The sequence below is a fragment of the Petaurus breviceps genome, unplaced genomic scaffold, assembly GCF_028583685.1.
Source record: "Petaurus breviceps papuanus isolate PSGF00001 unplaced genomic scaffold, PetGlider_PUasm1.0 90763, whole genome shotgun sequence".
Lineage (NCBI taxonomy): Eukaryota > Metazoa > Chordata > Mammalia > Diprotodontia > Petauridae > Petaurus > Petaurus breviceps.
Genome location: NW_027187340.1, coordinates 7,883,276 through 7,901,252, shown reverse-complemented (window position 1 = coordinate 7,901,252; position 17,977 = coordinate 7,883,276). Strand labels below are relative to the sequence as shown.

General features: G+C 37.5%; 1 protein-coding gene across 1 annotated transcript in view; it reads left to right on the top strand.

Moving 5' to 3' along the window:
- Nucleotides 1-17,977, top strand: part of CCDC141 (coiled-coil domain containing 141) — a 298,856-nt gene that overhangs the window by 61,106 nt on the left and 219,773 nt on the right. Inside the window, exon 6 of the mRNA XM_069068555.1 lies at nucleotides 219-472. Coding sequence (XP_068924656.1) covers nucleotides 219-472 — 254 coding nt within the window. The remainder of the gene's footprint in view (nucleotides 1-218; nucleotides 473-17,977) is intronic.

The window sequence follows — 17,977 nt, the reverse complement described above, 5'->3', positions numbered from 1 at the left end:
TAACTCATAGGAGTTTAAAAGATAAATTACAAATCTCTTCCTTTACTGATTAAAGTAGAAAAGTACAATAACTGACTCAAAGAATCACACAGTCTTAGGGTTGGAAAGAACCTAAGTGACCCAGCTTTTCTCTTCCAGAGGTACTTGCAAATACCTGAAGATTGTGACCTATAGGTTTGGTCTCACTGAGATCTGGTTTGCTATCATTTTTCTTCCAGAGCTTTTAGGACGATCCCTAACCCTCCTAAACAAAAGCCAACAACTGACTGAATTCATAGAAAAATTCAAATGTGATGGACCTAATGTGAACCCTGGATTGATTCAGGGGGCTCATAGCAGTTGCTTGAAAATTGACAGCCTTCTTGAATTGCTACAAGACAGAAGAAGGCAGCTGGACAAGTACCTGAAGCAGCAACGCCAGGAGCTGGAGCAGGTCCTACAAATTTGCCAGTGGGACAAAGAAGAAAACCAGGTATTTATCCTACAATGGATTATTGATGATGAAGGGCCTCAGCAGAGAGCCATGGGGACTAACACTTGGGTTAGTTGTGCTCAGGAGACCAGATTTCTCTATGTTTCTTGGTCATTTAAATTATATGTAATAAAAAATTGAGCTTTGAAGAATGATCAGCTGTTGAGTGACTCAGATATATGTCTACTTTTCAACCCATGCGAATGAGTAATACTTATATTCAAGAAGCTTTGCAAAGTTTTGAAAATCAATGGGTCACATGTGTAGAGAACATATTTGGAAAACAAAGCCTGACAGGTGACCCCCTTTTGCAATTTCAGATAGTCTGGAGTTAAAAACAAACTAACAAACAGAAACCTAATTTTATCAAAATGATCATAGTATTTTATTTTAATTTAAAACAAGGGTTCCTTACTTTTCTGTGTGCCATAGACTCCTTTGGTGATCTGGTGAAGCCTATGTATGCCCTCTCAGAACAATGTTTCTAAATGCATAGGATTACAAAGGAAACCAAAGGTTCATGAAAATGAAGATGTTATTATTTTTGTTAGCTAAGTTCATGGATACTTTGAAATGTATACATGGCCTCCAAAGGGATCTGTAGCCCCCAGGTTAAGAACTCTTAGTTTAAAAGTTTGATGGGAAGTAGAGAAAGTTTTCATAAGACAAAATGATTTAACAGCAGTTTTTATTTGGCATATGTGAAAATCAGGAGTTTATAGAAAAGAGGAAAAGCAAATACATTTTCACTAGAAAATGAAAAGTCACTGACATTTCAAAATAAAAAGTCAAACATTAAAGACCTGTAGATGTTCTTCAGTTAAAAGTGATAATTATGCTTTCTTAAGTGCTGGAGATTTTGATTAAGGCCACCCTTTGGCTGCCCAATTCTCATTGCATTTCTGCTTCACAGGAATGTTAATCTTTGCAGTCAGGTGCTTATTAAGGTCTAAGAATGTGCTATGGGCATGATCACAGTCAGGATTGAATAAATGACAGACATCCCTATCTTTTGTAGCTTTAACATTTCCTCTCATGCAATGGAGTAATGATTTTCTGAAGAAAGGAAGATAATCCCCTCCTCAGTGTTCTGTTAAAATAGATTATTTAGTTTAGTGGGTAAAAGGTGATAGAATCCAGTCCAGTGATGGCCTTATGGTAACTCACTGCTTCTACAACAACCAGACTACAACACGGAGTTCATGGAATTGGTTCTTTTAAAATAGCATTTTATTTTTTCCAATTACATGTAAAGAAAATTTTTGATAGTCATTTAAAAATATTTTGAGTTCCAAATTTTCTCTCTCCTTTACCCCTCCCTAAAACAGTAAGCAATTCAATATAGATTATAGATGTGAAATCATATAAACACATTTCCATATTAGTCATGTTGTGAGAGAAGAAACAGGCCACAAGGTAAAAAATCATTTAAAAAATAGAGTGAAAACAGTACGCTTCCATCTGAATTCAGACTACATCACTTTTCTTTGGATGTGAATAGCACTTTCCATTATGAGTTCTTTGGAATTATCTGTGATAGTTATATTGCTGGAGCTAAATTACTCATAGTTGATCATCACACAATGTTGCTGTTACTTTGTACAAGTTCTCCTGGCTTTACTCACTTCACTTTGCATCAATTCATGTAAGTCTTTCCAGGTTTTTTTTTTCCTGAAATCTTCCAGCTTATCATTTCTTATAGCACAATAGGATTCCATTACATCAATATACCACAACTTGTTCAGCCCAATCAATCCAATTGATAGACGTTCCCTCAGTTTCCAATTCTTTGCCACCACAAAAGAGCTACTATAAATATTTTTGCATGTGTGGCTCCTTTCCTCTTTTTTATGATCTTTTTGGAATACAGACCTGGTAGTGGTATTGCTGGATCAAATTGTATGCACAGTTTGGTTGCACTTTGGGTGTTGAGCATGACTCTACTCTTCCCTCCCCCAACTGATCCGTGAGCAGGAATTTCACCCTAGGGTAAAATCCCTGTTGAGTGTTTCCCCATTCTTCCCCGTGCCCTGCCCCCCTTGGATATTCCCCCATTCCCCCTATCCCCTGCCCCCCAGCAGATATTCTCCATTCTCCCCCATTCCCTGCCCCCACTGGTATTTCCCCATTCCCCCCAGTCCCCTGCCCCCCACTGGATATTCCCCATTCTCCCTCATCCCTTGCCCCTTGCCCCCCACCAGATCTTCCCCATTTTTCCTCCGATCTTCCTCCATTCTAGGTTCCCTGTCCCTCAGTGTAGGGTAAACTTCACCTGCAGGAAATTCAAATATACACTGTGAAATCACTGATTGTAGTCTCGGCTTACGTAACCTGACTATTGGAATCACTTTAGAAACTGGCACATTGTACATGCCAACTCACTGTCTGATCTGGGCATGTGACCCTGGCAGTCCCACGGTAATAAAGTCCACTTCCAAATTTTACTCTCGGGGATCTTTTGTCTCTCTCCTTTCGGCTCAACATGGGCATGGCTCCAAATTGCTCTCCAGAGCAGGACCTATAGTCGGGGACACCTGGATTTAAATTCAGTCTAAGACACTAACTGGCCATGTGACCTTAGGAAAGTCACTTAATCTCTGTTTGCCTCAGTTCCCTCAACTGTAAAATGGAAACAATAATAGCACCTACCTTTCAGGGTTGTTGTGAGGATGAAATTAGATATTTGTAGAGGAAGAAAAAGCACTTAGCACAGTGTCTGGTGCATAATCAGTGCTATTTAAATGCTTATTGCCTTCCCTTCCCATGAACTTTCCTATTTAGAAGCAGAACCTCATGGGATTGTTATGGGATTTAAATGAAATATAGAACATAAAACTAATGAGAGGCAATATAATTGAGTGGAAACAGTGTGAGACTTAGTGTCAGGAGAGACCTGATTTCGAATTGTACCTCTGATAGTTATTAGCTGTGTGAACAGGGACATTTCCCTTAACCACCTATAAAATGGGACAATAACACCTCTAGTACCCACCTCATAGGGGCACCATGGGACTCAAATAAGATAAGGGATGTATGCCCTTCGCAAGCCTTAAAGCGATATATAAATGTCAGTTGTGATTATGATTAACTAAAATTAAAATCCTGACCTTCTAATGCTTTTTCTAGCACCTTTATCACTGTGTAAAGGTACTTCTAATGGTATATTTTTATAATGAATTTCTTACTTTGGATTATACAGAAATCTGACTAAGAATACTGTATCTTACAGTGTAAAAATGTCTGGATAAAAAGTAAAAAAATTAAGTCCAACGGATTGTGTGATATAATATAGGGGAAACAAAAAAAAGGGTTTCATTAAATCAACAGGTAGGTATAACTGGATTCAACTAAATTTCCACATATATAAGCACATATGGCTAAAAAAACCAATATTACTATGTAATAGGTCCATCTACTGTGGCGATCTAAAATATTGTCCTTTATAATAACTACTTCTGTCAATTTCTCAGTTAACTCTTACTATGTGTAAGGCATTGTGCTAAGTGCTAAGGATTCAAAGAAAGGCAAAAATACAGTCCCTGCCTTCAAGGAGCTCACATTCGAAACATATTAGTTGTCAGTCAAACGAGTCCCTCTGTAGAAACCACTTCCATAAATCATTCAGTCCTCAAATATTTATTGAGTACTTACTATATGCCAAGCACTTGGGATAATAGAGACAGGCAAAAGCAGAGACCCTGCTCTCAAGGAGCTGGCACGCAAATAACTATGCACATTCTGTCTGTCTGTCTGTCTGTCTGTCTGTCTACCTATCCATCCATCCATCCATCCATCCATCCATCCATCCATCCATCCATCCATCCATCTACCTCTCTACCTACCATCTACCTATCTACCTAAAATAAATAGAAGGTGGTCTTAGGGGAAAGAAATTAGCAGTGGAGAAGACCAGGAAAGGTCTCTTGCCAAAGGTGGGATCCTACCGTGTTTCCCCGATAATAAGACACTGTCTTATTAATTTTTTTGGACAGAAACACACCAGAGGGCTTATTTTAATGAACATTGACAGCAATTTTAATAAACAGGTAAATGTGAACAAGAAAATGTACCTTTATTCAATAAGCAAATCACTGGGGAAGAACAGGATGACGCGCTCACTGCTGCAGCTCTGATTGGATGCAGCTCGGAGTGTGGCATGCATTTCACGGGGTGGGGGGGGACGGTGCATACAGAGGGTACCGTAATGTAGCGTGTAGTGCAGGGGGTCACCTTCACTACAGTAGCAATCTCAATAGGGCTTATTTTCGGGGGAGGGCTTATTTTAGAGGAATCTTACACAGTAAGGGGAGGGCTTATTTTCAGGATAGGTCTTATTATTGGGGAAACACGGTAGCATTTTTCTAGTTTTGTAGTGTGGTGATGGTATATATGCTTTAATCAAAATGCATATGGAGAAAGAATACAGTTTAAAATAGAAAAAAATTAGATGCATTTGGGGATATTTATCAGCTCAAAATTGTGTGGCAATCAATCAGTCTGCCTGCCTCTCTTCATCATGGCAGTATTGTTGATTATATATATAATTTTCCCTATTAGATAATCTTACTGGCTTAATGAATGGGAAATTGTGGAAATTTAGTTGAAGGATCCCCCTTTCAATTTATATTCCTAAATAGCTATTTTGAAATATACCTTTGAAATTCTGAAATGCTGACTATAACTCTCTTAGAGTGTAGAGAATATTAATGATGCTGATTTGAACTTAATTGCTAGTGTCATTAGGGAAAATGATTGGATCTGAGATTTTATTGTTATAGGGAACTCTTGGAAAAGGAAAGCAACTCTATCAATGCAGATTGCCATCTCCCCTGCAACATATATTCTTAGAGGGTGCTGCTTAGATCACTGAGAGGGAAAATAATGTGTCCAGGGTCACACACTTAGAAGTGGGACTTGAACTCTGGTCTTCCTGGGTGAGGCTGGTTTTCTAGGCATTGTGCCACTACTATCTAATTAAAAAGCAAACAAAACAAACAAACAAACAAAAACCAATCAGGCAGTCCACAGTAGGAATCATGTTCTTTGACAAGTGGTGTATTGGCTCTGAATTCTCATTAAATGTTAGAGCCTTCTTACATGGTGACTGGTTGCCATGATTGGTTATGCCAGTGAAGAAAAGAGTATGGGTTTGCTCTCATTATGGGCCACTTAACTTTGCTTTGCCCTACTGTGTATTTACCTCCACTTTTCAGTTCTCTTGAAAATATATGCCTTGGTTGAAAGCTGGCTTGGATGAGAGTAGGAAAATTCATAGTGGAAACTCACCCTACATTAATACTCTATTCATGGCAAATTGGTAACACTAATTGTGCATATGTGTATCATCATAAGACACTCTGTGTATGTGTGCATGTATGTGTGTTAGAGAGAGAGAGAGAGAGAGAGAGAGAGAGAGAGAGAGAGCAAGAGAGAGAGAGAGAGAAGGAAGAGAAAATAAAAACTTATCTACTAATAGCCTAGAAATTACTTTTTAAATTTTTGTATAGATAGATTTTGTTTTCATGCCTCTATTTCCAAATATGTCACTCTTACAACTGCTTAGAAAGTATAGCTTATGTAGAAAGGATAAGTGTATGGAGGGGGTAAAAGCAGTTCTACAAAATTAACTAACACATCAATTGAGTTTTCTAGAGCAGGTAAAATTAAAAACTCATCTATGCAAAGAAGAGGAGATGTATTTTGTCATCTCTTCTTTGGGACCAAGTTTGGTGTAATTATATAGCATAGCCAAGTTTAATTGCATAGCATTCAGTTTCATTTTTTTCTCTTTTGTTCTTTCCATTTACATTGTTAGAGTTGTATATATTGCTTTCCTGGTTTTATTTCACCTTGCAATAGTCCATCTAAGTCTTCCCAGTCTTTTCTGTGTTGCATATTGATAATTTCTTACAGGACAATAACATAACATTCTATTGCTTTACTGAATCATAAATTGTTTAGTTATTTCCTAAGCAATATATATTGTTTCTAATTCTTTACAACTACAAAAAGTACTGCTTTTGACTATTTTGACATGTATAGAACCATTTTGTCGTTGACCTCTTTCAAGTATATATGTAGCAATGGAATCTGTAATTCAAAGGGAATGGACATTTTAGTAATTTTCTTGACATAATTTCAAATTGCTTTCTAAAATAATTAGATCAATTCATAGATTCATCAATGGTTATTAGTGTACCTCTCTTTCCATAGCCTCTCCAACATAGACTGTTCCCATCTGTTGTCACCTTCGCCAATTTGATATGTGTAAACTTAAACCTCTTAGGAATCTAGAAAGGACTTTCCTTTGTATTTCCTCCTATTTGTTGTTGCTATGTAGAAATGCTTTTGATTTTTATGTTTAATATGATGCTTTACTGAAGCTATTGTCTCAGTGTATTTGCTGATTCTCTGTAGTTTCCTAAGTAAATTATCATGTCATCAGCAAATGGGGATAATTGTGTCTCCTTTATGCCTATCTTTAGGCTTTTATTTTCTTTTTCTTGAATTAATACCATTGCTAACATTTCTTAAGCTATGTCAAATAGTAGTGGAGAAAGGTGGCACCCTTGTTTTATATATTTCTTTATTGGGAAAACTTTTACAATTTCCTCTTTGAAAATCATGCTAATTTTTGGATATAGTTATATTGTTGTTCTTCCATCATTTTTAGTTCTGTCTGACTCTTTGTGACCCCATTTAGGTTTTTCTCAACAAAGATACTTAGAAAAGTTTGCCATGAGGAAACGAAGACAAACAGGGTTAAGTGACTTGTCTAGGGTTCCATAGATAGTGTCTCACACCATATTTGAACTTGGGAAGATGAGTCTTCCTGAGTTCAGGACTGACACTCTATCTACTATGATACCTAGCTGCCCTTTGGATATACAAATTTATCATATTAAATGGTTGATCTACTGTACTTTATAAAGTGTTTTTTTAAAGCAAAAATAAGCTTTATATTTTCTTAAAGGTTTTTCCCTCTGTCTATTGGTATAACCATGTTCTTTGAAGGTGTTTTTATTTTTAATATAGTTAGTTATGTTAGTTATTTTCTTAATGATGAATAATTCTTGAGTCTGATACAAATCCAGATTGACTATAGTGAATAATTTTTGGATATGGTGATGTAGTCTTTTAAGTAGGATTTTATTTTAAAAAGCAACACTCATTAGTGACTTTGGTCTGTAATTTTCTTTCTTTGTTTTACCCTTTCATTATTTGGCTATTAGAACTCTCTTTGTCTCACAAAAAGAGTTTGAGAGAGTGGTTTCTTTCTTAATTGTTAAAAATAATTTGTTATATATTAATATATAGTAATTGTATGTATATATTAATTGTTCTTTAAATATTTAATAGAATTCACTTATAAATCCAGCTGGACCACAATTTCATTTCTTTGATAGTTCCTATGTAGTTAGTTTAACTTCATTTTCTGAAATTAGATTGTTTAGGGTCTCTATTTCATGTTCTGCCCATTTGAATATTTTTGTAAAAATCCTCCATCTCTCTTAAATTCTCAATTTTGCTGGCATATAATTTGTATTTTATAGATTTTGAAATCACTTTACTGAAATATTTTGTTTACAAAGAAAACTCCTCAAAGTGATAGAAATGCTTTAAAATATTTAAAGTTGGACCTTTAAATCTTATTCTAGTTCCTCATCGTGATGTACAGAGATCCTTTATTCTCAAAGACAATGGCAATGGAATGCAGGTGCTAGCACATCCTACCAATATGGTTTGTGTTTGGTTCTGGAAATTGGTTGTATTCCTTTTGTCTGTGGACTATACTAGCTAAATTTGGAGAGGCTCTTCACCATATTGGTTTTAGGGTAATGAAAAATTCAGAAGCAGCAACTCTCATAGGTTATCTACTAATTCATAAAAGGAATGAGACCTGCATTAGTGGAGATGAAAACCAGTTATCTAAATCATAAATCCTTAAAGTACTGAAGAATTAGAACTGAATGGGCATCAGGAATGATCTAATCCCATCACTTCCCTTTGAAAATGAAGAAACTGAGTTTCCGAGGGAAAAAGTTTGCCCAAGTCCCACAAGTAGTGAGCAGCTAAACTAAACTTTCAGCCCACGTTCTCTGACCCTGAATTCATTACTCTTTCCATTCCATTGTTATTCCTGCTATCCTACATTGCAATAGTTAAAAATCACAATGATTTCAGAAAGTTCAGGATAAGCTTTGCAACTCAGTAACCTAGTCAAAAGATCCCAATTTAATCAGTCTTTTGTCATGAATGGAGAGTGAAGAAATGGCTTGATAATACTGTAGTCAGCTTATGTTTCATCATATTCACTTGAAAAAGCATTTATGATTTCTGATATCAATAAACACAGTTATTTTCTCCCAGATTCCATCACTCCTGTTGATATGAACCCTATACCAAAGTCTCATCATGGTCTGGAGATGACTAAAGTCATTAAAAATATTCTAAAACACAAGTTCTGTCAGCCTCTAACAAGATGGATTCAAAATTCTTCACATTCATTTTTTTAAATGGCACAATGGTGTTCTACTAAGTTCATATGGCAAGTCGGTTCAGTTATTGGGTACATTTTGTGTTTTATTTGAGTTGTTTTTATTTTGGAAGAGGGAAGACAAGGCAATTGGGGTTAAGTAACTTGCCCAAGGTCACAAGTGTCTGAGGTTGGATTTGAACTCAGGTCCTCCTGACTTCAGGGCCTCTATTCACTGAGCCACCTAGATGCCCCTCAGTTGAGTTATTTTTTGACAGTAATTTTATTTGGTTAGGAATACCAAAAATTAAGTGGAGAATCATAGTGCTGATTCAACAGAAGCATAGTAACAGGGTAGTTTGACTACAAGATCTCTGCAGTTTCCTGAATGAATGTCCTATTCAGGATGCAATTGGCACTTGTCTAATTTTAAATACTTGTGACCTAAAGCATTTGTATCAGAATCTAGTGTAGAATCCAGAAGTATGGCTAATTCCCCTTTGTTAGGGGAGGTAAATGACTAAGGATCACAACTGATAAAAAAAGATTTCCATCAGTGGCAGCACCAAGTAACAACCCCAAACCTTGACTCCCCATAATAGAAAGAATGAAAAATGCAGCTTCTTTCTTCAGCTTCTAATAAGGACAGGATGAGTCGATAAGCATAATCACAACACTTTTCTTTATCAATGTTTTTAATATGTAAAAATGTGCGCTTATTTTAAATAGAAAGTGGAGCAGCTGACCTTCCTTTTCAGTGCCGGCAGCATTTTGTTTTGCAGATAATCTGCTTCATTAATGAAAATCAGAGGCAGATTGGGGTATTTTGTGCATAATTAATTATCTTGGCAAGAAGATTTATGAATGTAATTTTTCTCAATTGCTCTAATCAGGCTTATGTGAGACAAACAAATAAATTAAACCTAAGTTATTCATGGTCTCTTTGTAAAAGGCTGTGTCAAGGGCACAGAGGAGAATTAAGCAAACGTAGGGAAAGAAAATCACTTTTCACTATGCTGACTATACATGTGTATAAGATGGACACTGAATGAATGTGAGTTCTGTCGACAATTGGCAGGTGCTAATGAGTTGTCAGTTTAGCAGTGTGATATATATTATAGAATATTTATACACATTATAGTTTTTGTTAATAATAATCAAAATGATGCCGGGAATGACTCTTTTGTGCATCAGTCATCTGATGGTCATTGAAAGTGTGTGTGTGTATGTGTGTGCGTGCACACACACGCACACACTCTCTGGCCTACATAGGTAGATGTGTGGTCCTAATGCTAGGGCCCCCTTGTTAGAATGGAGAAGTTTGTGTATCTGAATATATCTTTCAATCATTGGTCTGGCATGTAGCCAAGAGATGGGTAAACCCACCGTGTGTGAAATCCCATTGGGAATCAGTTTCATTACCTAAACTGCAGCAGATTTAATAACATTCATAAAATCTTCCTATGAAAAACAAACTGTCTTCAGAGTTCACATCTGAGGACAATCAGCAGCAATAGATATACACTATCTTAAAATTGTTATGGGGGTATTAGATTTTTAATATGACAGAAACTTAAATGAATTAGAAACTGTTAGATGAAGTAAAAGTTATGAAGTATAAGCTGTGCCAGACTAACCTTATTTTCTTTTTTCTTGAAAGAATGCTATAGACACAGTATAAAGTCTGGGTTTCAACAAGGCATTTGACAAACTCTCTCAAGATGTCCCTGAGTATAAGATGGAGAGATAGAACAGAATGACAGGACAGGTAGATGCAGAACTGGTTGAAAGATAAGAACAAAAGAGTCTTTAGTGGAGAGTTCTCAGTCTTTGGCCCAATTCTAGTCAGTATTTCTTTGAAGGAATAAATGGCATGCTTATCAGATTTGTGAATAACACAAGTTATGTTGATGGCTAACAGGATGAGTGACAGAACTGGGGCCCTAAAAGACCTCAATAAATCAGAATGATGGATAAAACCCGGTACAGTGAAATCCATACTTTGCCTATTTCAGTAGCTCTGTGATCTCACTGACATGGAGTCTTCCCACCATGAGTGCCAGTTGTGAACCATCTACACCATCTTAACCCACACAATTCTTATACTTGTTCTTCTATACATTTTGAAAATAGTACTTACCCAATGGTCTGGAGGCCTTTTAGGTCTTTTTACATTTTAGGAGGAAAGCACCATAGCTTATGAGCTGTCCATATGTCATCCTTTGTTCTTAGAGCATGACAAGCCCACCTTCTCATATTTTATACCATTTATATATATTCTTATTTTAATTATATATATTTTATACATACTATATAATTATATAATATATATTTGATTATATATCTTATATAAAATACATTTTAATTATATATTCTTTTTTTTTTTTACATTTTTGGAGGGCAATTGGGGTTAAGTAACTTGCCCAAGGTTACACAGCTAGCTTTTTTGTGTGGGTGTTCAGTGTCTAAGGACGGAATCGAACTCAGGCTCTCCTGACTCTGGGGCGCTTTACTCACTGTGCCACCTAGCCACCCACAATTATATATATTCTCAACGCTTCTTATGCCACTTAAAAAAATTTTTTTTGGTCTTTTTTGGAGGGGGGAGGCAGGGCAATTGGAGTTAAGTGACTTGCCCAAGGTCACACAGCTAGTAAGTGTGTCTGAGGTCGGATTTGACCCACATCCTCCTGACTCCAGGGCCAATGCTCTATTCACTGCGCCACCTAGCTGCCCCATTCTTATGCCACTTTTTGCATATAAGATCGTTGTTGGAAATATGCCACAGTCTACTTGTGTATATATATATGTGATGATCTCAATGTTAAGAAAAGATATTCTTTTAGCAGAGTTTTTTTGCAAAGGAATCTTCATAGAATCATAGGCTTACAGACTTAGTGTGTGTGTGTGTGTGTGTGTGTGTGTGGGGGGGGGGGGGGATTCATGTGTCTTCAGAAGTTCTCCAGGTCAAACCTTTTATTTGACAGATGAGGAATCTCATGCCCAGAAAGGCTGTAATTCACTTAAGGTCATAGAAATAAGTGGTAAAGCTGGTACTATTATACTAAATTCTTAGGGATCATATTGCTTATTTTTGGGGTCACCTTCCCATCTCTATCTTTTAAATAAATGAGAAACAAGCAAATGCCACTGGCTTCAGGTCATTTAGGGTGGCTCTCTATATATTGGAGAAACAATGCTCTTAATGTCTCTGGCACTCATACACATTGCCAGTGCCCTGGGCAAGGAATTATAGACTTTGTTTCCTTTTCTGATTATATATTCTAATTGCTTCTGTGAACTTCCCTCTCATGAATCAGGTAAAGCTAGGAATAGAATTCAGGGCTGGAGACTCCCATTCTTGTCTCATACCCTGTTATATGGGACAATAATTTCAAGCCTGGATAGAAATAAGTAAAGAGGATAGACCAAAATCATACATACTTATAAAGAATCAGGAACGAAGGGGCTAAGGTACTTTAAAAAATAACAATGAACAAACTTATGAAATTGTACAATAAGGCACATCTGTGTCACCATCTAGATTCAGAGAATTTAAAGAAACCTTATACATAGTAAAGTGCAATAACCTGATACTACAGATGAGAAAATTTAAGGCCACACAGTTAGTTTGTGGCTGGATTGCCACTAGAATTCAAATTGTCTTCTATTACTCTAAATCCAATCCATTATATCATATTGCCTCTCAACAGGATGACCCATTCAAAACCTTAATCATGGCTTTACTATCGCCCATAGTCAGGTAGCACTGGATTAGATGGCATGTCTGTTTGACTTCTCGTCCCTCCCTTCACTAAAATTTGCCTAAAAGCAGTGTGAAAGAAACGATCCTGATTTGGAAGGAAGAAAATTAATAAATAGCAAGATGAACGAACATTATCCAGAATTGTCTGTTTACCCTCTCACAGCTCATGTAGAACAATTCTTGTGGAAGACAAACTTTCCTAAACACGTAAACAAAAAAACATTTTTTGGTCACTTAAAGCAGAAACATATCTAGGGCACATCTAAGCTTCAGCAAGCTAATGAAGACAAGTCAGAAGTCTGTCCAGGAAATGGATAATCCCAGCTACTTTAAAAAATATATTCCTTTGTACTTCTCTCCTGTCACCCCACCTGCCCCCCCAAGACTCAGGCAATAGGACTCAGCTTGATCTGCTGTCCACCTGGCATTTCTTATATTTATAGGTTCATGCTTATTTATAAAACCAGTTACTGAGTTTCCATCTTTATCTGAATTGTCTCCTAGGAAATAAATGCAACTGGTTTCTGTTCCATAAGAGATTGAGAATAAGAAAAACAAGCTGGTATGTTGGAGGCGGGGAGGAGTTTATGATAATAGCAACATGCCTTCAAGATCAAAGTACTTACTCCAACTGTCACCTATGGCCATCAAGTGTAATTGAAAACAACTGTGTGTAGCCTTGATAATTGGAAGAGAGCTTGTCAAGAAGCCTAAGGTTAAGAGAGAGAAACACTTGATGACTTTTTTTTCCTTTATCAGTCCTCCTGTCTCTAATAGCATCTGGTTATTTGGCAAGAGTTGTTTTAGTACAGGGAAAAGAAAATAATTTAAAGAGATATCCATCTTTCTCTTAAGTGCGGCATTTGTGAAAGGGGTTTCAGTTATTTATTGCTGGTATCTCTTCCTGCATCAATGGTTTAAACAAAGCTCAAAAAATAAGATTTGTTCAGGAGAGAGATGTAAGAGCAAACCCACAAACAAGGCAAAAGTTGATGAGGATAAGCAGAAGTTGTTCTTGGGATAATGATAATGACAATATTAATAAATAATAATATTTGAGCATTTGTATAGTACCTGCTATGTTTCAGGCACTGTGCTAAGCATGCTACAGATATCTCATTTAATCTCACAACACCCCTATGTTATCCCTATTTTGTGTTTGAGGAAATGGAGGTACACTAGTGGCTTGTCACCCAGCTAGTAAGTTAGGCTGAATTAGAACTCCTGACTCCAGTCCATCTCTCTATCCACTGAACCACCCACCTGCTTTGGAGAGCAAACACTCACTTTTCTGCAACCCTGACTTCCCCTGCACCATCACTAAGTTCTCTGTTCCCTGTGCTTCTGTGTCTTGACTTTCTTTCCTAGCCATGTGCCATATTATTTCATTTCTTGATTGAAAGATGGAACTTAAGTTAGTCCTGTCATATTTTATTTTATTTTTTTGTACAGTGTCTCTTTTCTAGGTGATATAGTTGATAGAGTGCCAGGCTGGAGTCAAGAACACCTGTGCTCAAATCCAGACTCAAGTACTTCTAGCTGTGTGACTCGGAGCAAGCCACTTAACTTGTCTGCCTCAGTTTCCTCAACCACAAATTGGTGATAATAATTCCAGGATTGTTGTGACGATCAAATTGAGATAATAATTGTAAAGCCCTTAACATAGTGCCTGGAATATAGTAAGTGCTATATAAATGTTAGCTGTTATTAGTATTAATATCTTTCTCAGCAAAGCATTGTCTTAGGAACATGACTCTTCCACATGCCTTCCTTCCCATCTGGAGTAATATTTCTGTCATCCTCTGTATTTTATACAGTACAGTTTTCCAGTTCAGGATTAGTTATGCCTATAAATACAGGCTGTTCAGTTCATTTAGAATACTTTTAGGTCTGTGCCATAATAACAATCCAGAAAGAACTCAGTATTCCTTGGAGCTACAGAATGAGGATGATGAAATATGAGAAATTGAGACTAGAAAACAATCATATTTTCCTTGGTCCCTCTGATCTCCCTGGGATGAGACTCACTTGGCCCAGCTGTACCATTGGCACGCCACAGTAGTCAAGCATCTGGGTACCATGTTATTATCCAGAGAAGAGCTCAAATTGGAAGAATAAATACTAGGGCCTACAAGGAAGCTAGGTGAACCTAAGGGATTTTATCCTTGTGATCTTAAGTAAAGGAGGAAGTTTCTTCTGGCATTTGTAGCTTAATGTAGGACCTTAGAGTGACTTCTCTCTCTCTCTCTCTCTCTCTCTCTCTCTCTCTCTCTCTCTCTGGTCTTTTTGGAGGGGGGAGAGCAGGGCAATTGGGGTTATGTGACTTGCTCAAGATCACACAGCTAGTAAGTGTTAAGTGTCTGAGGTCGGATTTGAACTCAGGTCCTCCTGACTCTAGGGCTGGTGCTCTACTCACTGTGCCTTCATTCTTTTGTAGGTTATTAGGCAGTTAAGTGGTGCCATAGTATATAGAGTGCTGGGCCTGGAGTCAGGAAGACTCCTCTTCTGAGTTCAGATCTAATCTCAGACACTTCCAAGCTGTGTGAGCCTGGATAAGTCACTTAACCCTACTTGCCTCAGTTTCCTTATCTGTAAAATGAGCAGGAGAAGGAAATGGCAAACCACTCTATCTTTGCTAAGAAAATCCCAAATGGAGTCATGAAGAGTCAGACATGAACAATGACAACAAAGGGAGACCAAAATGTTCCTTTAAAGAAAATGAATGAGGGACTTCACTGTAAAATGAGAGAAGAAAAAGGATGTGAAGAAGCAGAAGCGAGTTCTGAACTGTGTCTGGATATTGGAGAATAGGAGTATGTGACACAGAGAAGAGAGAGAAGGAGAGAAATTGGAGATAGGGGACAGACTTGCCAAATTGGAGAGTTGGACCTTCTGATGAGTGATAGCTGCACATTCTTCAAAGAAAGAAGATAGAGGTTCATAGGTGCCATCTGCGAGACATCATTCAGTAAGAGGTATAAAAAGAAAAGATAATGATGAAGAAAAGGTGTTGGTTGGGGTCTCCCTTTTTGAGAGGAATCAAAACATCTATTTCTTTTGTTGTTTAGTTGTGTTTGACTTTTCATGACCCAATTTGGGAATTCTTTGGCAGAGATACTGCTGTGGTTTACCATTTCCTTCTCCAGCTTATTTTATAGATGAGGAACTGAGGCAAACAGGGTTAAGTGACTTGGCCAGGGTCACACAGCTTCCTAGCATCTGAAATTGGATTCTAACTCAGGAAGATGAATCTTCCTGATTCCAGACCCAGCACTCTATGCAATATGGCACCACCTTTGACATTAGCCTAGACATTAACTGTATATGATGGAGAACCACCTAAAACTTGTCAAACCTAATAAATCCCACTTTGGGTGCTTCATGGGGGTGTGGGACATATCTAATACTGCCAGAAGGGGTTTAGAGAAGGAATATGAAATCCTGGGCAATGAATTAAAGACCTTATAGGTGATATTTTCATCACTGTTTCCAAATGAAGGTGAGGGGTTCAGAAGAGAAAAGCAAATTTGGGAACTTAATTAAGAAGGTAGGGTATTAGTACAGTGGGTTTGACATCAGAGGTTATGGATTCAGGTTTTGGTTCTACCACTTACTATCTATGTGACCCTGGTCAAATCACCTAACCACACTTAGTCTGTTTCCTCATCTGTAAATGGAGGAGGTTGGCCCAGAGGACTTCTAAGGAGCCTTTCAACCATAACTATGTGATCCTATAACGGGTTTTGGATTTCTGGACCATGGCTTAAAGACTACCTTGACAGAAAAAGGAAATGGCTAAATGCTCTAGGACACAGACCACAAACCTGTCCTGGAGGCATGGATGGGAGCTTCAATGATCCAGACATAGCAGCTAATTTTTTCTTGGTTTGTCTTTATTTTAATTGTATCCTTCAATAAGCAGAAGAAGCAATAAAAGGGGATTGATTTTTTAGACCAAATTCTCCTCAAGTAGGAACTAGTTGCATAAGTTGAAATGATGGGAACTTTTTGGGGGGAAGTGAACATGCTATTTTAGAATTTGTCATAGAAGAAAGCAAAGCCCAGAACAATCTGACATACCTATAGTCTGTGAGGACAGATTTTAAAGACTTCAGAGAAAGGATGGATGTCCAAGGGACATGGGGAGATCTCAAAAGTGAGAAAAAAATGATGAGGAGGAAGAGGAAAAAGAAACTTATGATTAGGCTGTGATGTGAAAGCATAGGGAGCCTATCAATGAAACTTATAAAAGAACTATCAATGAACTTAATTTTTAAAGTGGAAGAAAAGGCATGTGATACACAAGCAAGTAAGGTCCTAACGGCCTTGTTTCAGGAGTTCTGAAGCTCAGCCTAAAGCTGAAGGTCACTTAGAAGTGCCAAAGACAGGGGCGGCCAGGTAGCACAGCAAGTAAGAGCACCGGCTCCAGTGTTGAGAAGACCTGGAGATCGAATCCCAGGCTCAGACACTCAGCACCACACCCAGAAATAACTGGCCGTGTAACCTTGAGCAAGTTACTTAACCCCGATTGCTTAAAAAAAAAAAAAAGAAGTGCCAAAGACAAACAAAAAGGTGATTTTTTTCTTCTTATATTTGCTAAAAGCTTAAGACAGATGGGAGGATGATACCTGATAGTTAAGGCAGATTCTGTTTCTTCTGTTTTCTCTGTGAAGGAGAATAAATCATTTTTGGACTTAACACAGCTAATGAGACAAAAATGGCTAATGAGGGGAGGGGTATAAACCCAAGGTAAATCAGGAGATATGCCCTGATTACCCAGGATACATTTGTCACCAGGTGAACTATATCCCAGGGTGCTAAAAGAACCAATAGATGTGATTGCTGAGTCAGTGATGTCTGAAAGATGGTGTAGAATGGAAGGGTTATCACAGGACTGAAGAATGACAGTTTTCCAGTTTCCAAAGCAAAACAAAGAGAGCTTGGTATTAACTATAAGTCAGTGAAAATCAACTTTGATTCTTTGTAAAATTTGAGAATGATTTTTTAAAAAGGGATTGCTAGGAAAAATCCATGTAAGGAAATGATGTTTGCAAAATGGCAGTAGGAGTTTGGGGAGGGATTGTGTAGAAAGGGAGAAAAGCAGTTCTACTCATGACAACACCAGAATAATGGTGATACCGTGTTTCCCCGATAATAAGACCTATCCCGAAAATAAGCCCTCCCCTTACTGTGTAAGATTCCTCTAAAATAAGCCCTCCCCCGAAAATAAGCCCTATTGAGATTGCTACTGTAGTGAAGGTGA